The sequence below is a fragment of the Aplidium turbinatum genome, chromosome 2 (assembly GCF_918807975.1).
Source record: "Aplidium turbinatum chromosome 2, kaAplTurb1.1, whole genome shotgun sequence".
NCBI classification, from domain to species: domain Eukaryota; kingdom Metazoa; phylum Chordata; class Ascidiacea; order Aplousobranchia; family Polyclinidae; genus Aplidium; species Aplidium turbinatum.
Genome location: NC_137473.1, coordinates 48873980 through 48896405, shown reverse-complemented (window position 1 = coordinate 48896405; position 22426 = coordinate 48873980). Strand labels below are relative to the sequence as shown.

At 35.9% G+C, this 22426-nt stretch overlaps 3 protein-coding genes across 3 annotated transcripts; all 3 read right to left on the bottom strand.

Moving 5' to 3' along the window:
- Positions 1-4988: 4988 nt before the first annotated feature.
- Positions 4989-6640, bottom strand: LOC145764366 (skp1-related protein-like). The gene is made up of 3 exons (XM_082575982.1): positions 6455-6640; positions 5848-5973; positions 4989-5102 (listed from the first exon to the last, which is right to left on the bottom strand). Exons 1-3 carry the CDS (start codon positions 6638-6640, stop codon positions 4989-4991), a joined length of 426 nt encoding a protein of 141 aa, XP_082432108.1.
- A 4257-nt stretch (positions 6641-10897) lies between these two features.
- LOC145764365 (uncharacterized) lies at positions 10898-12768 on the bottom strand. The gene is made up of 3 exons (XM_082575981.1): positions 12583-12768; positions 11808-11933; positions 10898-11011 (listed from the first exon to the last, which is right to left on the bottom strand). Exons 1-3 carry the CDS (start codon positions 12766-12768, stop codon positions 10898-10900), a joined length of 426 nt encoding a protein of 141 aa, XP_082432107.1.
- Positions 12769-17361: 4593 nt separating this feature from the next.
- LOC145764363 (SCF ubiquitin ligase complex protein SKP1a-like) lies at positions 17362-18760 on the bottom strand. The gene is made up of 3 exons (XM_082575980.1): positions 18575-18760; positions 18012-18137; positions 17362-17466 (listed from the first exon to the last, which is right to left on the bottom strand). The coding sequence occupies exons 1-3, from the start codon at positions 18758-18760 to the stop codon at positions 17362-17364; spliced, it is 417 nt and encodes a 138-aa protein (XP_082432106.1).
- Between the last annotated feature and the right edge of the window lie 3666 nt (positions 18761-22426).

The following is a 22426-nucleotide window of genomic DNA, read 5'->3' as shown; positions in this document are numbered from 1 at the left end:
TGGAAGAATCAAAAATTGAATCTGAATGATTGTGAAATATATTTGACGAACAGGATAGACCACTGGTTTTTGTCGAAAAGTAAATATTTAATCTCAGAACAACTTTAAAAAATCCACTTTTCTCAAAGTACACCATATGACACTATTCAACACGTTGCTGTCTTGTTTTAAACAGTAGGCTAACAAAAATCCTGTTTTGCTTTATGGAATTCTGTTTGCACAAAATGGCTTCTCTTTTTTAAAAACACTTCCTTTTTTACTTAGCTTGTTGATGATAGGATAATAGGCGAAACATCGGGTATCTATCGCTATCAATTCTTGCTACATTTGGCTGCCGAGAAAGATAAGCTTTCGGTTGTGTTATAAACAAATGTGAAAAATTAAAGGAGCACATTTAGCCAAACTCCATTCTACCTCTGCTAACGACTCTCAAAATCGGATCTTCATGTGACATGATCTGCAGACTTGAGTATTTTAAGATTAAGAGTAGCAGCATCAGCAACCCAAAGCAACAAACTGCCAACTTTTGTGATCAGTCTTGTTTTTAAAGGGGTCTTCAAACATGAATACTGTCAATGTTTTTGTCCTTTCAATTCCTGATGAGGTAGAATTAGAACTTAGTCATATCGAAAAAGAAACGCATTTGTAGTAACAATGCAACCTACTGTATGATGTAGGCTACACTATGAATCATTCTTGTAAACTTAAGATAGGTTTGAATTTGTTGATGACGCTTTAATTTACGACAATTTTGTTAACGCTTAGTGTATTTGTTCCTACTTTTGTTTTTCCGGTTTTTCGCAACCAAGCCGGGTGTTTACTAAAGTCAAGTAGTTGACTGGAGGAATGCCACTCGTAAAGAATCTCTCTGTTTTCAATACAATCATTAATGAACATTAAACAATGTAGCTTCATCGGCATGTAGCCTACAATAGTAACAATAGTATAAATTTTATAAAATACAGAAAAACAAACGGCCAGTTGCAAACAAAACATGAATTGCCTGTTACCTGAGGCAAGAACTGCTTGTGCACTCCAACCAATTTTACATCATTATTTGTAAGTGCTTCTGTTTTTAGAAAAACAAATTTCCTGACATGTGTTGTGTAAGGAAATGTAACGCTTTCTTCTTTTTTGTTTGATTTTTTGTTCAGTGTCAAACGTGGTCCGAACGATCCTGATGGCAAATGGAAGAATTAAGTAAAAAGCTATTTGTAATCTCAGTACGGTGGACTTCTATTCGAAACACAATTAATGTTGGTAGTACAGCAAAGTAAGGGTTGATGGTGACTAACTGAAATGTTGCTTACAAAAATGGTTAGAGAAAGTCAATTGCAATCTCCCTAACACAAGACGTAGCATTGCACAAACCGTTGGAAGCTAAAATTAGTCCTTCCGTCGAAACATTAAATTGTTTTACTGAAGAACGTTCTATTTACTATTAATTTTTTTTCTAGTTTATATATAGACAGTGAAAAATATTTGCACAGTCTTTTAGGTTTTGTTGATAACGTAACTCAACGACAAACGTCGTAAATAATAAAATTTGAAATATGTGCTTCTTGGACAATTTAGCACGACATTTAGCACTACATTTGTAAGGGCATGAAGCCTACTTGAACTGTAGGTTTTGTGTCACCTAAAATCGTCTGACAATAGAACACACTATCTTTGTTTTTATTTGACTTATGACGTAAAGGAACTGCTACAAGGAAAGTAACTGGAAATGCAAATAGATTCTTCTACTGTCACTTAGGCAATTGTTGTTACAACAGTGAAAAATAAACATTTAGATTATTTGGCGAATTTTGTAAGTGGGTCTGAGGTTCATCATGAAACAATATGTTTAAAAGAAGTGTTGAAACTTCTTTTTGCAGGAACTTATGTATTTGAAATAATGCTGAATTTTCTTCTCGTATTAACGTTTTAGTTTCAAATATTAAACTGTCATTGTGTATGATAACTTTTTCGAAGTTTGCGGTATATGTTTTTTTTTTTTCGCACCAACCTGTTGACGTTATTTCGTTCGAAGTTAGGTTATTAAACTGTTACGCTTGTAGGTACTGCAGAATAGCTACAGAAACCCAATAACCTAAATGAATTGAGAAGAGGTCTTAATACGAGTAAGAGCTATATGTACAATTAAGGGACAAATCACTGTAGTGGGTACCAAGTTCTGCTGCAATAATTGCAAACTACTCACAGCTACAGAGTGGCACGACGTATAATCAAGTTCACGTGACTCGGTGCACAGGCACTAAGGCAATAACCATAACACAAAACTAACGTTCCGGAACTGTATCATAAACCTTATTTCTTCAGCGCAGGAGCCATGAAAACTTATTTGATTCTATATAAAACTAAGGCGGAGGAAAGGCAGCCAGTACGAAAAAGTCGGATCAGTAATTTCGTCTGCAGTTGTTGAATCAATGTAGAAAACGGTTGATAGCGAGAGAATGTTCGGTCCATCTAGAAATGACGAATGGAAGGTAATAAGAATATTACAAAATGTGCACTTTTGTACTGAAACTGTGTTTAAAGAGGCTTCACTCCACAAATAAGTTGCAGTTAATTAGGCCTACATCAAATGGCCTATAGTTACTATTCTCTACATCTCTACAGCCTGTTTCACCCTAAAAGGTGGATCATCAGAAGGTCCTGAAATCTATGATAAATCGGTAATACCGGAAAAGATATTAAATATTATAACCTTGATTAATTGATTTGATCTGCAAAAAAAAACGTCAAAATTACAAAGGGCTACTTACATCCGTTACCACAAAAGCCTCAAGTAAAATGTCCAAATGAAAACCAATCACAAAAAAGCAAAATACAATAAAAATATGTTAACCTGTAGTTATCTGTAGAAACCAAAGAAAATTTTTGAATAAGGACCTTCTGATGATCCTCCTTTTAGGTGAAACAGGCTGTCGGGTTTAGATAGTAATAACTGTATTTGATTTATTTTATTTTGAAGTATTTGGGTTTAAATTTGTTGCAATGACGACATTTACCCACCAGTTCAAAACGTTTATTCAAAAGGTGGTTACAATCGGCCTTCAGAATGGCCAGTTTTTCAGCAAAACAGAGGCCACAACCATTGCGACCACCTCCACTGTAAGACCGAGCATAGCGGTGAATGGACCATGATATTTTAGGATCAACACCATTGTCTTTAAGGTCCCAAACCGCCTTAAATAGTTCTGTGCTATTTCATTTAGACCTATCCATAAATGAACATTTGTGGTTTGAGAAACGTTTTTTAAAAGTCGTTTCACAACAACCAATGTAATTTAGAACCTTAAGGCTGTTATCAATGGTGACTTTGTAAATAACGGCCTTCTGCAAGCATTGCCCGTTCAAAGGACAATCTGGTTTCCCCCTACCTACAATTACAACCAAGCTGAGATGGTTCATTAGCAGCTTGCAATATTGATTTATTGTGGGTGAAAAAAAATTGTCAATGTTGCTATCAACCCGCAAGCTGAAAGGAGGATTAAACCATAAAAATTTCCGACTCCTTTTCCTAGATGTGCTCGAGTTATTAGCAGGGTTGTAGCAAACCCTCTCTGCAAAACCACTTTTCAAAAGGGCATCATCATAAACATATGCGGGCCCATCAAATTCAATTTGGCCAAATGATGTGGCGGGCAATCGCCCTGCAATCATACAGTAGTCGGGATTTGTCTCTTTGTTAAGTCGCGCGCATCTAGGAAAAGGAGACGGAAAATTTTATGGTTTAATCCTTCTAATTCCTTCGTCTTTTTATCATTTCGAAATCTAGCCAATTTCAATACGGTATGCGCTGTTCTTCCAGTTTTCATCAGCAAGTTTTCTGCAGAGAGCAAACAAAGTTAATCCAGTTTCATTACTATTTACAAGAAAAACCGATGCGTCATGCATTGTGTTGAGGTTGACTTTTATGTGAACTGGTCAGTCGTCACGAAATGACAATAAAAAATAGAATAAAGACCTTTGTAAAAGGGATATGATTTATAAATGGAATTTGTCCTTACGTTTTTTTTGTTTGATTTTATATTGTTGTAAAAATGCGCAATGCGTATTTCAGCAACTCAACGGACGACGTGAACTGAGAAGTTGCAACATGGAAACAAAGAACGATCGTAAAATATCAGATTTATGAAATTTTTAATGGTTTCTATAAACTGAATTTGTGTCGTGGAATGGCGACCTGGCGATCAACAACGGTTAGATTGTTTGCCAACGGAAGTTTCAATGCCATGCCACAAAATATACTTTTAGAGCAAATGTTGTTCTTACGCTTTTACGACTCAACCGTTTGTGTCATTCCGTATTTTCTCATAATCATGCACCGGTAAGTTGTATGAAACTTACTTAATAAGTGTGAACACTTTCCGAACCTGACTGATGCTGTGCACTTGCTTGGGAAATGTTGTATGTCAAGCGCTAATTGAAAGTTGTAAAATTAGTCATTCTCTTCGTTGTTCTGCTGGTGATAGCTACAACGTTTCATTGCCTAACATTTTTACGCACAACATTGAGTTAAAACGCTTAAAAAATGAATTAAATGAAGCAATGTCTGCTCGTCCTTTCATAGTGTATCTCTAATACGCGTAGGCGTACAGTTTTTAGAAGTAACCTACATCTCTAAAGGCTTGCATTGTTTACTGCTACATAGATAAACGAATATACACTGCAGTGAATTTGCGATACAGTTGCGTACTGATACTTGCAGTTTACTTAACGAACAATAAAATCAAACAAAACCCTATCATGAAAAATAGCATTGCAATTGAACTTGTCGCTTAAAGGTACTTCAGCTAAATAGTAAAAGTGTCAAAAAACATAATTCAAAGTTATAAGGTGACGCATGGCCATCTTCTGGTAGCCACGGAGGGATGCTTTGTGATGAAGGGATGCTTTGGTTGTGCCGTCATCCGCCAAAACCAAGGACACATAGTTTTTCTTTAAAAAATGCAAAGAAATACGTGACTCTACATCATCGATCAATCGCCTTTCATCATCTGAAGTATGCACTGGCTGGAGTAGTAGATCCTGTGGTCACGAAGACGGACAACTATCGCCATAACAAGATCCCGAATTTGCAAATATCTTGCAGCCTGAAAAATAAATAAATATGTATTATTTACATTTAAAAAATATAAGTATAACATATAACTGCAGACAGTGGCACAACGTTTTGGCCTTCCGGCCTCCCCAGTGCAAATATAAATGCATAACTATAAACATAAGCGTACGCGAGAAAGGATCTTTGGGGGAGAAACTAGTGCATCATGCTTGACACTTCTAATCTTCTCATTATTATTACATTACTCATTATGGCATTCTTACAAATGGTGTTATTGTCTTTCATTATTCTTCGTTACTTCAACCATGCTTCCACTTATTTTTGGTTTCAATGTGAAGCAAGGTTGGGAGGCACGTATTTTTTGTTGTGCTACAGCAATTAAGCCAAGGAACTGTCTCTGGCAATGAAAAGAAATTGGGTAGGTGGTATCGAAATTACCAACTTTTCCTGTGCATAAAATTGCATGAAGTACAAAGATTCTTACGCTGTTGGAGACCGGAAGTCAATAAAAGTTGCGCAATACCTTCACCAGGAGATGACATACTTGCAAAAAGGATGGAGAATTAACATGGGTCGCATTTAAATTATTCTTGAGTATTGACAACCTTGTTAGGTTAAAAATCTCCACCATATAAGCTTAAAATATTGCCAGTGTAAAGTTAAGTAATAAAATTTAATCAATACAACGCTGTTAGTAATTCTTGAGATTATTTAGCCATTCACCGATAAAAATATTTTACTCCACAACAACAATCGAAAGTCTAAATCCTACTTGCCTTTAATAACTCGAAAAGCGTGATCACATCTTCGTCCAAGAAGTCAACACACCACTTCGAAAAAGTAGAAGTATCATCAGATTGATTTGACAAGTGATCATAATAATGGTGGGACCACTCCAGGACCTGAGATGCACAAATACAATTAACAATTTTGCTAATTTTGAAAAGTTTTAGACCGCCAGAAGTTCAAGAAATCAGTTATCTTTCTCGGTGACGCCTTATTCCTTATTTAGATGTCATATTAACAAGTAGGTATGTGCTACTGGTCTACGTTTATTGTTTCAAGCAATATATCAAAACATAATAGTTTGCATGCTTTTTCTACATCATATCCATTACACAGATTGCTGCATTTTGTTTCATTTACGCAGTGGATTATAGAAGAAAAATCGAAAGGTTAAACAATTCAAATGTATGACAGCAAAATACTTCCCAAAAACCACAGGCAAATGACAACCGACTCAGCAGATAATTAATCATTGAAAGTGTTCGATTGCTTGATTTTATACAAGTGAATAAATTGATTGTACAATTTAAAAAAATAAGACAAAAGATAGTCTCACTAAAACCTACAAAACTTTAAACTGAGCTTTTTGTTTCTTACCTTTCGGAAGATAGGTCCAGTAATCAAAGGAGATAGCACGTGGGATTCTAACTTCACATCCTCATGTCGCAGTTGCATCGCGTGTTTTAAGCAAGATATTATAGTCATCAATAAAGGACTCAGTGAAGCAATGTCTTCAGAGACGATGAAGGTTTCTCCATCTACCGTTTTCATCTCTACATTCATGATTGATCAGATGTTGCAGAAGTTGTGGCAAGATGGGTATTCACTTACGATATGAGTCATTTTGAAAATTTTTGCATGTTATAAAGGATTTGGTGCTGCAATCTCTTCTTTGAAGCTTGAAGGTGCAAAAATGATGATTGTGTTGACCTGTTGCGAAACTGTTGACACAGAAATTGAAACTTAGAGAATTCACAGTTGGAGACAGATTAAAGAGAAAAACTGACTGTGTTTTAAGGGAATGAGAATAAAGTCCTCAACTTTGCACATCATCAATGGACTCCTGTCTGTGCGATGGAAATTACTAACTAGGACTTTCTCAAATATTTTGCAGAGCGACGGATTTTAGAAGTTGTTATCAAACCAATTTTTCTTTTTACTCTACAGTACACTGACAAAAAAAATTAAAACGTTTTAACTTTTGTTAGCCTCAAACATCAAAGCAGCGTTAAATGACAAAAAACAAGCGATGGCTTTGTAAACACCATCAAGCTTGAAAAACAATTTCACTACAACATTTCATTAATTGGTACTTAGATGATTCGATCCAGTAGCGTAGCCAGGAATTTTGAAAGGGGGGGGGGTTTGACCACCCAACGGCGGGGGTCTGGGGGGCCTCCCCCAGAAAATTTTGAAAAATTACATTGAATTTGGTGCATTCTGAGAGCATTCTCAACAAAAATGTGGGTACGAATATTCCTGTAAAATGGTGCTGTCCGGTAGCATAGCAAAGGATAAGATCATGTTTTCTTCGGCATTTGTCGGAAAAAAAGCTAAGTCTCTGTGTTTTCTTGTTGCTAATTCCTGGCTGAGATGTTTGAATGTTTGGTATTGGCAAAACTCGCTCTTTTAATGCAATTTTGTTTAAAATTAGGCAATTTTTTTTTAGACTGAAAGCATCATTCTCAATATCGTGACGTCACACGCGTGCCAAAGGGGGGGCTGTAACCCCCAAAACCCCCCCCTTGGCTACGCCACTGATTCGATCACAGTTGGACGACTATCTGCAACGTTAAAATTTATGAAAAGCACTATAGAAAAACTTAAATCAGAATGTAGATACTACATTTTCAATTCATGTATCATTGAAATGTAGGTCATTCCAATGATTTCCAGGATGCAAAGAAGAACGTTAAAGACGCGCTCTCTTTCATGCCTTCGTATTGTCGCGGAATATCAGAGCTTCGTTGATGAGTCACTGCCTAGTGCCTAGTGTCATCGTCAATGGAAAATAGGCCCTTCTCTCTATGGGGAGATATCAGGCTGTCCTTGATTATTTGGCCTGCTGTCTGCACCGCACGCGTAGTCATCATTCTCTGCCGAGCACCAACGCAATATATCTGCAGCCGTAGGCCATGCTGCAGCAAAGTGTCCAACACCAGTGAACAAACGGTTACGTCTTGATGAGGCAAGTCTAGAGAATCCATGACCCAACCGTATCTCACATGGTGATTCGATTACTTGATTTAGTGGAGATATGTTGCCTGGCCATATTTCACACCACGCCGCATGATGCCACTGCATTCACCAAAGACTGCCAGAAGGTTGTGTGCAAAACGTCCAAATGGTTTTGTTGGTTTTAATCGTTGCTTTGGTGGCTTTCAAAAGCTTGTTGCACGCTGTGTCACACGCCTAGTGTTTTAGGTGTTGCTGAACCATCGGTTTGAGTTGGTCGAAGGCATCCGGTGACAGTCATAAGCTGCATTGGCTCGCTTATAAGAAGACAAAGCTATTAAGGTCATATGGTTTTTAACTGCCCATTTGTTATGAACAAATCGATTCAATTTTTAAAAGGCTACCTGTACTTGAGTAGATAATAGTCTTTTTTCGTAAATAAGGTCACTTCTGTATTATCTCGTAAACATTTTCAGCAATTAGTAGGCTATTGTGTGAAAGTTTATAAAATACCTTCCATTATAATATTCATTTTGCTTTTGTTTGATCAGCAGCTTTAAAAGCAAGAAAATCATTCAGATTAATAGAATTCACAAAGCAGCCGGAACATTTTATTGCATCATGAACACAAGGTCATTCTATGGGATGACTAATAAGCATGCTTCCTAGCTCATTGAATTTATAGGATATTATCGGAAAACTAGTAATAATGGTCATAAGCAACTCACTAAAATACAAGTTTATCGTGTTTAAAGATTGTGAGCTTTTATTTTAATGCTCTGCAGCAATCAAACGTAAAAAGTTTCGAAATCCACTAATGGGCTTCTATGTTTAGTGATGGCTCTTAAACATAAGACAAGAAAGCGATACGTTATAGCCGCAAACTTTTTCAAGGTATGCAAAAAATTCACGTTCATTATTTCAGCAAAGAGGAAACAACTCCTAGATTTTTCACTGGACAATGTAAAATTTAATGTCCGAAAACGTAAATTTAGATAGAGTGGTTGTGGGGGCTTGTTTTTTAGAAAAATTTGACAAATTTATTAGGCTAATCTTCTTTCGGTCACTTCTTAGGCATTTTTGGAGCAGTACTGTTTTTTTTATCAAGATGCACACTTTGTATGTAACCATAGATCGCTTCGCTTCACATGTAGTATTTTCACGCCACAGTGCACTTTATAGCCTATCTCCATTAACACTAAAGTTTTATCAATTTAATTGTTAATTTTCTTGGCCATTTGAGTGAGCAGTGGTGTTTACTTTGTAATATTTAATTACTCTGTTAGTTGTTTGTCGAACATAAAAGTTTTTCCTTCCCTTCATCCACTTCTGAAACTATCTGCATGTCTAACATCGCTGGTGAGATGGTAGAAATGTGGAAAATAAAATGTGTTGAAATGGGGAAAAAAAAATGTGGTTAAGCGAGCAAAGCGAGCGAGAAATTTTTGAAAATATGGAAAAAAATACATATTAAATGTTAACCTGAATGTAAAATTACAAGTCGAAAAACGGTGCCTGAACTTAATATGCGTGGGCCCCCAGCCGGTGGTTTGGGAAACAATAAATGCGGCCTTTCATGATTTAAGCGTTTAATTATCAAGCTTCTGTAGCACCTTTTTTTTTTTGAATTAGTCACAAAATATTAAACAAACCAAAATGAGTGGGCTCCCAAACAGCACCACCGACTGGGGTGCTGTTTGCCCACCCCGACTGGGGGCACGGCGCGGTTAACACGGCCCTGACTGTCCTTGAAGTGCGTAACTCAAGCACTCACACCAAGAGTTGAACTACAGTAGAACCATCTTGGATTGGTGTTGCCGTTTTTTGCCAAGCCGGTTACTAAATGATATGAAAAGTAGAAGCAAGGCAAATTTTAGTTAAATATTAACAATGCAGGGCTGGTGACGTAGGAAAATAAACCTAAAACACAACTATAAAGTCAAAACGAAAAGCCGAGGTCTTTTTTCTTATTGTATATTATTGTATATTATTAGTATATTATTGTATATTATTGTATAATATACATAATCTTCTTTTTCCGAAAAAAGAAAAAAGATATTATCTTTGAGCAGCTTTGATTTTTTTTTGTAGAAACCATTTTATTTTGATTTCAATAAGACGCCATGTTGTTGTTTTTAAGCTAAGACTTTTTTCCGACTCTATTGATCTATTGAACCTCAAACTGTGAAGGTTCCTTTGAAGTTGTGAAGCTCGTAGATTCGTATAATTCTTCCCCCACAAATCTCAGTTGGTTAAGCGACTGACTTCCTAATCGAAGAGACATCATGAGCAAGCGGCGCTGGTTCGACTCTTGAGGTGTGCGCTTGAGCACCGCAATTCCAAAGACTGCTCTCCATTCAAATGCACTGTATACCAAAAATAAAAGGTGGTTTCTTTAAGTTTCCAGACAACTTGGAAAGGTTTAGGGCTCTTAATATCATCTTGCACCCGCGTACAAAAGCGTCCGCTGACCCTCTGTTAACGGTACTGAGCCTACATTTATAAAAGCTTGCACATTTGATAGTCACGTAGACAAGCGGATGTAGAATGGACTGTCTTTGCTATAGCCTACAATTATAACGCATTAATACTTGCAGTTTATTTACGAAAATTAAAATTAAACAAAGCAGTAACCTATCGATAAAAATAACATTGCAATTGAACTTGTCGCTTAAAGGAACTTCAGCGAAATAATAAACTTGTCAAAAAACAAAAACATAACGCAAAGTTATAATGTGATGCATGGCTACCATCTCCGGGTAGTAATGGGCGTTGGACGGATGCTTTGGTTTTGCCGTCATCCGCCAAGGACACGTGGTTTTTCTTTAAAAAAAAGCCAAGAAATACGTCATTCTACATCATCGATCAATCGCCTTTCATCATATGAAGTATGCACTGGCTGGAGTAGTAGATCCTGTGGTCACGAAGACGAACAACTATCGCCATAACAAGATCTCGAATTTGCAAATATCTTGCAGCCTAAAGAATAAGTCTATATTTATATCTGTGAAAAACAAACTTAATAAGAACTATGGACAAAATCGATCGTTGTGGAGACTCACGGTAGCCGACGCCTTATTTAGGCATGGCCGATGATGATGATGATTTGTGAAAACAGTAGCCTATATACATAACCATGGCCAAGGATTTGCTTCTGACAAATAAAAATGAGAAAAATTGACTAGCTGGTATCAAAATTACTAAATTTTCCCGTGCTTATATTTTATACAGCAGCCTGTGGATTTGTTGTGTTTGTAAGTGTTGTGAGGAAGTTTAAAGCAAAACTAAGCTACTGTCGACCAGGGGAAATTATTCGCTTTAATAACTGGTGGCTTTGGTAATTTTTTGTAGGCTACAGACAATTTTAACATGATCCAACTAAGTTTTTCGTCGAATATTTGTTATCACAAAATGTTTTATTTCGACAGAAAGTTCTTTTGTCTTCTCCTATTACTAATCCGTAGCAAATTGGTTTGTTGATGAGCTCAAAACAAATGTAAAATGCTTGAGATTCTTATGTGAGACCGACACAAGATGATGATTGCGCAATATCTTCATCAGTATGACATGCTCGCAGATAGCTGACTACTATCAGTTAATCTCTATGAGGGCGCCATGATCTCTATCATGAAAGCCTAAATTATCGCCGAAGTAAAGTTATAAAATAAAAAATTTAAGCAATACAACGCTGTTAGTAATTCTTGAGATTGATTAGCAATTCACCAAAAGAAATATTGTATTCCAAACAACAATCGAGATTCTAAATCCTACTTGCCTTCAATAACTCCAAAAGCGTGATCACATCTTCGCCCAAGAAAGCAATACACCACTTCGAAAAGATAGAATCATCATCAAATTGGTTTGTTAAGTGATCATAATAATGATGGCACCACTCTAGGACCTGAGATGCACAAATACAGTTAACAATTTTAGTAATATTTTAAAGGTTTAGACAGCCATCAATTCACGTAGGGACAATGGAAAACCTAGATGACTCGCTTAACTAACTTTTTTTGCGATGTAAACAGATGGAGGATTACGGCCAAAATCAAAATAACTGCAAAAAATGTCTTCGTGTTTACTTAAATGTATCCTCGGCAACCTTTACTTTCAGTGCTCAATCCTCTACTTAGAATTCACGAACAGTTATCACTTTTAGTTACTCCTTAATCTATTCAGAGGTTACATTAACAGGTAGGTATGTAGCCTACTACTGTTTTACAATTATTGTTTCATACAATATATCAAAAAAATAATACTTTGCATTCTTTTTCTCTATCATAGCAATCACACAAGTTGCTATTTTGTTGCGCTTGCGCAGTGGATTACCAAAGAAAAATCAATGGGTTTAACAATTCAAGTGTATAACGGCAAAAATATCCGCTAAAACAATAGGTAGACTACCATTAACATTTGTTATATTCATTAAATATTTTCAATTACTTGATTTTACATAGGTTAATTAAAGAACAAATTGATTTCAAAAACTTTTTGAAAGTCACTAAAACACACAATCTACAAAACTTTAAACTAAGCTTTTTGATTCTTACCTTTCGGAGTACAGGTCCAGTAATCAATGGAGAAAGCACATGGGATTTTAACTTTATAACTTCATGTCGCAGATGCATGGAGCGTTTTAAGCATGATATTATGGTCATCAATAAAGGACTCAATGAGGCAATGTCTTCGGAGACGATGAAGGTTTCTCCATCTACGGTTTCCATCTCTACATTCATGGTTGATCAGATGTTGCAGAAGTTGTGGTAAGAAGTGTATTCACTTACGATATGAGCCATTTTGTAAAATTTGGGATCTTATATAGGATTCGATGGTGCCATCTCTTCTTTGAAGCTTGAAGGTGCAAAAATAATGATTGTGTTGACGTGTTGCTAAACTGTTGATACAAAACTTGGTATTTGGAGAATTCACAGTTGGAGACAGGATTAAAGTGAGACACTGTGTATAAATGGCTTGAGAATCGATCCTCAATTTCGCACATCATCAATGGACTACTGTCTGTGTGGTAGAAACTAGCAATTAAGAGTTGTTGAAATATCGCAAAGCGACGTATTTTAAACGTTGTTATCGAACTAATTTTTGCTTTTTACTCTACACTGACAAAAACATTTAAAACGTTTTAACTTTTGTTAGCCTTAAACGTCAAAATCAACTTTTGTTAAGCTTTGACTAAGAAAATCTCACTACAAAGTTTTATTAATTGCTACTTTGGATGGTTCGATCGCAGTTGGACGACTTTACGCAAAGTTTACCACACAAAAATTCATAAAAAACACTTTAAAACAACTTAAATCAAAAATGTTAATGCTGTATGTTAAATTGAAGTGTCATCTGAATGGAGGTTATTCTAATGATTTGAGCAATGCAAAAAAAAAAAACGCAAAAGACGCAGTCTCTTTTATGCTTTCGTATTGTCGCTAAATATCAGGGCACCGTCAGTTGGATACTGCCTGGTGTCATCGTCAATGAACACTAGACCCTCCATACTATGGGAAAGACAGTCCAGAAGGCAATCCTTCATTAGTTGGCATGCATCTGCACCTCACCGCACTCACAGGCAGCACTCTCTGCCAAGCCCCAACGCAACATATCTGCGCCAAAGCGTCCAACACAAGTTCCTTGATGAGGTAAGACTAGAAAAGCCATGACCCAACTGGCTTTCAGCTGTAGATTCGATCACTTGAAGTACTGGAGAGGTGCTACCTGACCATTTCAAGCTACGCCACATGGCATCACTGTTTATTACAAGATCCACTAGAGACTGCCATGAGGTTATGTGCCTACAAATGGCTTTCTTGATTTGAATCGTTGCTTTGGTGGTTTCATAAAATTGGTGGCATGTCACAGATGGCCTGGGTTTAAAGGATGGCTTTAGAGTTGTCTTTGAAGTGTGTCACACAAGCTCTCACGCCAAGAGTTGAACCATTTTCGTTTGATGTTTTTTTTTTTCAAAGCCGGTATACCAAATGATGCAAAAAGGACAAACAAGGCAAATTGAACTGACATGTAACGACTGCAGATGACCCATCCCCCCTACTCGGTTTACGCACTACAGTTGGAACTCCTCTGACTTTTTCTGCTTGTTATATAGTGAAAGACTAGTTTCAATCTAACAAAGTAATCGCAAAAATTGACTAAGGGAGCCCAATTAAGAATGAGCCAGGGGTGACTGATTTTTTATGTGGATCCTTCTTTTAAGTGACGACTTATATTTTGGAAATATGCATATTGGGTTATTGCAGATAAAAATTATATCGAACGCATGGTTTCATAGGCAGCTTTTGGTGTTAAAACAAATTTATCAATCAAGTGATCAGACACCATCACAAAATTTGAAAATAATATGTAATCATCAATTTCCAATTGGACGTCCCTTGTAAACTTTGTCTCGCTCCCCCCTCCCAAAACCTAAATTCATCATTGATTGCAGGTAAACTAGTTATTGAATGGGGAAAGTATTTTTCGAAAATATTCTGCTCAACGAAAAAAGCCAATACTTTTGACCCTTTGAGGGATATAAATTTTTTAGCTGATTTTTTTTACTAAATGCTGGCTATAAAAGCTATTTGTTGGTAAACAATAACGTTTTTCAAGTTGTACCCAAACTAATTAAAGCGTGTGGATTTTGGCGCACATACAGTGTATGTAGGCTACCACCAACCATCTGGGGATTTTTTTTTCTATTTTTATACATTATTGTTTTCTGCTTTTTTGGTTAATGAAAACTTACTGATACCTTCTATGCCCTTTGTTGTGACGAGCAAAACAAAGCAAAAACATTTGAAACTTATCGAGTGGAGTTATTGCTTTTATTGCTATATGTGAGTATCCCAACCTTGATCTTGAAGTCACAAGTAGCGCAGCGCGCCATCTCACAGTCACAAACGCTCAACTCACTTCTGTCCCCTTTATGTATTAGCAGATTAGTCAACTCAGATTATTAATACGTCATATTTGTAATGCCGAGCAGCATGCTGATGGAATGCTTGGATTATAGGACTACAGAAGGTCTTATGCCGATTTTTCTTGCTAACTTCCTTCTTGTTGACTAAGCAAAAATAGCAGTGAGCTAGACTAAAAAGAACTGAGTGTGTGCGGTAATGTTATGCTATCGGAATAACAAGCAGCCAAAGAATCCCAAGATCATGTAAGTAACTGCTAGTTTTATTTAGTCAACACGAAGGGAGTTGGCAAAAAATCAGCATAAGATCTTATTGTAAAAACAGAGAGAAACTGTTCACCAGGCATTTGGTAATAAAATTAGTTTGCGTTCTTCTGGTGACTATATACTAGGTTACCTCGTGATGTTAAAGATGATAACTAGCTTTTGTATTTCCGACGTTTCGTCAGTCAGCACGACTGACTTTATCAAGGTGGCTAAAACAGGTTAACACAACCTGTTCAGCAACGATGGCACAACACAAAAACATACTGATAAAATGAGTAAAGTAAAGCAGCAAGAATCAGAATTAAAACACGCAACGATACCTAGAGGTTAAACTAAATGCAGTGAATGCCTAAAACCAGTAGGCTACTTTCCAACAGCGTAAATTTATCTATCTATTGGGCCACTGTCAAGAAACGTTGAAAAAACATCAGACAAGACAGAAAACAATGGGATTAGCAATAACAATGGTAGAGAAGACGCACTGAGAATGGAAAAGGTGAAGCTAAAGTTAAAGTAATTTTTTTGTACACAGAGGAGAAATTCTGACCATCTTTTTGGTTAAGAGCATGTTGTGCCTTCTGGTTTATGTACCATTTTTCTGTGAACAATCTTTTTGTATAATCCTTTTCAGTTTTAAGAATGGTGGCGTTGGTCCAAGTAATTTTATGGTCTGAATTTATAGAGTGTTTGCAAAGAGCGGAATGCTCTGGACGTTGAAATTTAATAGCTCTTTGGTGCTCGTTGATTCTAGATTTAAGATCACGTTTTGTCTGTCCAATGTAGATTAAATCACAGTCATGACACGGAACTTGGTAGATCAATCCAGAAACTTCACCTTCTTTCATGGGGTCTTTAGCGGAGGGAAGGTATTTACCTATTGTCAGATAGGGTTTCATTGCAACCTTGATTCCTATGTCATAGAGAATACGCTGAATTTTGTAGATCTTATTGTGATATCATGCAACTTTAAGCAATACATATCGATATAATCCAGTAACAGTTGAAACTACTTAATAACACGAATAACTGCTTATCATATGAAATAGACTAAAAATTTATACAAAATGGTGTAGCTCAAAGTTCTTTTTTTTTTTAATTAAAAAAGCACACAACTAATTAATAATTGGTTAAAGATAGTTGGTAGGCTACTGCTAACTTTTACTTTTAACTACCCAACCGCTGGCCTGAGAATTATAACGAGTCAGGGACTATTGCCACTAGACCTAACAATCGCTGTGGTAGTTTCAGTAGAATTGCAAAGTCACACCCAACGCCAAGGGTTACTAAAACATTGATATAAACACAAAATTATAATAAGTGAACAAAATCAGTTATGTTCGGAAACTTGTATAATTTATTGATAAAGCTTTCGCTGCCGTAAAGGCGGCTTCTTTGGTATAACTTTTCATTTTTTTAATAACATCGAGGAGGCAGAACAGAGATATCAGCGCTTATTTTATTACTTATCTTTAATTAGATGGCTTCCAAGTCAAATTTGTTTCTTTTTCAATATCATTGATTAAAAACTGCAGTTTTTTCCAATGCAGAAAAGTCATCTTGAAAATGATTTTGATCTTCAAGTTAACTTTGTTTTATTATTTTGGTTTTCAAGATCATCAAAACTGGTGATCTTGCTGGTTGCCCACCTGTGATGATAGCTATACAGTGTTTCATAGCCTAGCACTTTTACGCACTGCATCAAGGTAAACGTTTGGGGGTCAGCATTAAAAACAAACTTTGAATGAAGGAATGTAGGTTCATCTCTCTAACTTTTCTTAGTCTACTAAGCGTACTATTTTTTAAAGCAGCCAGCAAGTCTGAAGGCTTGCGTTATTCACTGTAATCCAGACACATGAAGCCTACACTGCAGTGAATTTGCGCCACAGCCATAACATACCAACACTTGCAGTTTATTTATTGTATACGAAAAAAACATGTAATCAAACAAACTAGTAAAAGTTACATCGCAATTGAACTTGTCGCGTTACGGAACTTTTGCAACATAGCGAAAAGCAATATTCAAAATTATAAGATGACAGAGAGATGTTTTGGTTTTGTCGTCATCTGCCCGAACAGACACATGGTTGTTTTCACAAAAAAAAAAACAAAGAAACACGTCATTCTTCATCATCGGTTAATCGTCTTACGGTATATGGAGTATGCACTGGGTGGAGTAGTAGATTTTGTAGTCACGAAAACGAACAACTAGCGCCATAACAAGATCTCGAATTTGCAAATATTTTGCAGCCTAAAGAACAAAATATATAATTATAATTGTGAAAATAATATATGTGAAGCATATTATGGCATATACAGTAAATGCACAACTTTTACCATAGGCGCATGCAAGATGTAGTGGTTGCATGCAAAACTCCAACATTTAGTATTTTCTTTACTAAACATGGCTTTTTACATGAGAAATTGTATTTTGTTGTTCTTCCTTGGTTCAACTTATTATTGATTTTTGTGTAGATCGAGGTAAGAAAACATGTATTTCTGTTGTGTCGCGATATCTACATCAGTAGGCAACATATTACCATTCATATATGATGTACTTATAGCGTTAGGATAGTGAACAAATGTGGACCACGTTCGTATTCTAAACAATTTGGACTTCGTTTAAAAATCTCTATTATGAAAGCTTAATACAGTATAATGCTAAAATAGGCTATAGTTATGTAGTAAAAATTTTGAATTGATACAACGCTGTAGTAAGTCTTGTGGTTAGTTAGCCAATTACAGAAACACAGATTTTACTCCATTACAAGAATTAAAATTCTAAATCCCACTTGCCATTAATAACTCGAAAAGTGTTATAGGATCTTCGTCCAAGAAATCAACACACCACTCCGAAAAGGTAGAAATATCATCAGATTGGTTTGACAAGTGATGATAGTAGCGATGGCACCACTCGAGCACCTGAGATGCACAAACACAGTTAACAATTTTGTTAATCTTTAAAAGTTTAGACTGCCTGGAATTCATCGAGGACAATTATCACTTTTAGAGACTTTTGGTTAGTCAGGTGTTGTATTAACAAGTAGGTATGTGCTAGTAACGTCACTTCATTATTGTTTCAAACAATACAATATTAAAATAATAAATCTGCATTTATTTCCTGCATAATATCGCTTACGCACACAGTGGATTGCTGACGAAAAATCGTTTGGTTTGACAATTTAAATACATAACAGCAAAGAATCTGTCAAAACAATGCATAGATTACATATATTCATTAAATGTTATCAGTTATACTTGATTTAACATAAGTTAATTAACGAATAAATTGATTCTACAAAGTTTACAAAAATCTTAAAAGTCACTTAAATCTTTAAACAATCTTTTTAAATTCTTACCTTTCGCAATACCGGTCCAGTAATCAATGGAGAAAGCACATGGGATTTCAACTTCAAATCTTCATGTCGATGTCGCATCGTCTTCTTCAAGCAAGATATTATGGTCATCAACAATAGAATCAGTGAAGCAATGTCTTCGGAGACGTGGACAGTTTCTCCATCTACAGTTTCTATCTCTACATTCATGGTTGATCAGATGTTGGAGTATAGTTGTGGTAACAAACTTCTTCGCGGACGATATGAGCCATTTCGAAGATTTTGGGATCTTATATACGATTTTGGTTGTGCAATCTCTTTGAATCTTAAAAGAGCAAAAATGATAATTTTACTGACCAGTTCACACAGCAATTGATATATCAAGAACTCACAGTTGGAGACAGGATTAGAGTGAAAAACTGACTTAGTAAAAAGGGCTTGAGAATCAGTCCTCAATTTCGCACATGTTCAATGGACTTATGTCCGCGCCGTCTAAACTACCAATTAGGAGTTCTTCTTGAGACGTTTTTTAGAAATTGTTATTGAACTAAGTTTGCTTTTTATACTGACAAACAACATTTGAAAGGTCTTTACTTTTGTTAACATCAAAATAGTGCAAAAGCAACGTTAGATGACAAATCGACAAAACATGTGATGAATTTGTGGATACCATCAGCTTTTGTTTCAGTTTGAAAAAACAAATTGCGCAACAAAGTTTCATTAATTGCTACTTTGGATGATTCGGTCACAGTTGGACGACTTCATGCAATCTCGTACATGAAACACACTTCAATAAAAGTTAAATCAAAAATGTCAATACTGTATTTGCAATTGGTGTGTCATCTAAATGTAATTTGTTCATATGCTTTTCACGGTGTTTAAAATAACGTTGTAAACGCAGTCTCTTTCTCTGTCTTACTTCCATATTGTCGCTAAATACTTGGACACCATCGGTTAGCCACTGCCTGGTGTTATCGTCAGTGGAAACAAGGCCCTCCACACCATGAAAAGGTCTGTACAGCAGAGAAGACAATCCTTGATTATTTGGCCTGGTATCTGCATCCCACCGCATTCACAGGCAGCACTTTCTGCCTAGCTCCAACGTAACAAATCTGCACCAAACTGTCAAACATAAGAAAGCAAACGGTTACATCTTGATGGGACAAGTCTAAAAAGGCCATGACAAGTGTTCCCTCTAAGCCTAAGGTGTGCAAATGCGCAGTTACACCAGACTATTTGCTCTGTGTGATTTAATTTATGTGTACTTGCAATGCTTCAAATGTAAAACAAAGCTTTTAAGTTTACTGTCAGAACAAGATCTTTTTGAACAGCACTCTGTGCTCTCAAATTTTATTTCTAGATTCGCTACTGAGCGATAGCCAAACCTGACTTTACTGAAGCATCAGGAATATGGATGACGTCAGTGAAATGAAAACTGTGTGATCACTGGAAAAGCGCGAAAGCAAAGAAAAGTAAATTGTAATTTGTTTGTGCTCTTTGATATTTTGAGATTACTTCTTATAGTTAACTAAGTTTGTAATTCACTTGTAATTTTGCAAACAAAGTCTTAAAATATTAATTTTTCCTGAAAAAATGTAGTATGCATTGAAAAATGTTCTTAAAGAGAACCCGGGCCATATTCCAATTTTTGATATGGAGGAGATGTGCTACTTGGCGATTTCACACCACGACGCATGACGCCATTGTTTCCAAGATCATCTCCCAGAGATTGCGGGAAGGTCGTACGCAGAGTGTGCTTTGGTTTCATAGAGCATATTGCAACAATTTATTTACAGCATAACCGTTTTTTTTTTTATTAGGACTGGTCAGTGCAACTTAAAAACGAAATACGTTAATTTTATCATTGACCTTTAAGAACACAGTAAATAGTTAAGTAATTCCACTATTTGATTGCCTTGAAGGTTTGACGAATATGAAAAAAACTTAAGTATCTCTTTAATTTAATGATAATAACGGACCTTAGAGTGATCGTTCATTTCGAGGAAGTATCTTAGTGCCAGATCTTCTTAGTGTTTGTCTTGTTATGATTTCTTTAGTTTACCACATCTTTGTCACCATTCTCCCCACATTGAATGCACAAACTCTTGCAAATTATTTCTAGACTTGTGCATGATGATGCTGTAATGGCTATTTACAACTATTCACCATGTTTTTAAAAGATTAATGATATAATTATTGTATTTCGTTTTTGAATTGCACGGAGGAGTCCTAATGGACGAAGAGCGATTTTGCAGCAAATAAATTCTTACAATATGCTCTGTGAGTGATCCCGCTATTTGGTAGCCTTGAAGGTTTGACCAAAATGGAAAAAAATTAGTATCTTTTTTATTGAATGCATAGCGTATTATCGGAAAACTTATGATACTGGTCATAAAATAGCTTAATAAAATTCAGGTTTGACATGTTTAAAGATTGTAAGCATTTATTTTAAAGGTCTGCAGCAATCCAAAGTGAAGAGGTTATAAAGGATGGTTTAGAGTTGTCTTTGAAGTGTGTCACACAAGCACTCACGCCAAGAGCTGAACCATTTGTCTTTTTTGTCTTTTCCGCTTGCAAAGTCGGTATACCAAATGATGCAAAAAGAACAAACAAGGCAAATTGAATTGAAACGAAACGACTGCAGACGATGCAGTAAAATAAAATTAATTTTCAAAAAGCGATCAAACAATCAGCAGAGGATTTTTATCGGAAAAAGAAGTGTTCACTTCACAAGGTAGATTTAAACGATCTGTCTTAGCCTGATGCTGCGAGTTTGCTGTGGCAATAGTAAGTTGCGCAAGCTTTCGGAACACAGTTCCCCAGTCAACACCATTCATCATAGCACATGACTAGGGAACTGTGTTCCGAAAGCTTGCGCAACTTACTATTGCCACAGCAAACTCGCAGCATCAGGCTAAGACAGATCGTTTAAATCTACCTTGTGAAGTAAGCTACGATCATGCTGCTAAAAGCGAAACTCAATCAATTGCAAGAAGTGTTTATCTTTGACCATCGTTGATTTTTAGAATCTATGTTATTTTGATTGCATAATACTAATTATACTATTCATAAACTATTTCTTTCTTTTTAAGAGGTGTTTTTCGAAATGTGCCGCTCAACGAAAAACGACGATAATGTTTAAAGTGGACATAGTGGAAGATACTTTTGTCCCTGCGTTGTTAAGCGTGTTTGTGAATAGGCACTAGGTAGTTGCTTCTCAGCAAAATGTTTTGCAATGCTTTTTAAGCGAGAAAACACTCGATAATGAAAATTGGTCTTTTAAATTTAACTACGGTGGATCAATTATTTGAGAGTTACTTTGATTTAAAAAATAATAATATTGCAAGACATTTTGCTGGAACATAACTTGACATCTTAGTCGATGACTTTATGAACATTGTGTGGAATAAAGTTGCTTTAAAAAACTCAGCAAACGTTTCAAATTTATATGATTTCATATGTAACTTCAGAGTTAAGCGCATTTTTTTAGTTTAATAGAGTTCAACCACACCTTTTAATTACGATGTATTTGTTAACATTTTGAAAATCCAAACCACTTGAAAATCTATCTTAAATAAGTCCGCTTTGGTGTGGAGTATTGCAGTTAAGTGTAGCCATGATACTCTGTTTGGTTCATTGTGAATTTGTGTCGATGTATTGTCAATTAATTCTTAAGTTTATTTTAAGTTTATTCTTTGTTAAAATACTGAAGCCGCTTTTACGGTGGCAAATGCATCATCAACAGATATGCAAGGTTTCGAAACTGGCTAATTTTATTCACTTGTTAATTCGAGTTTTAAATATCTTGACAAAGTAGCTTTACAAGATGGCTTCGTGGATTGATCAGTTGAGGAAATCTTGTTCTAAGAGGGAAAA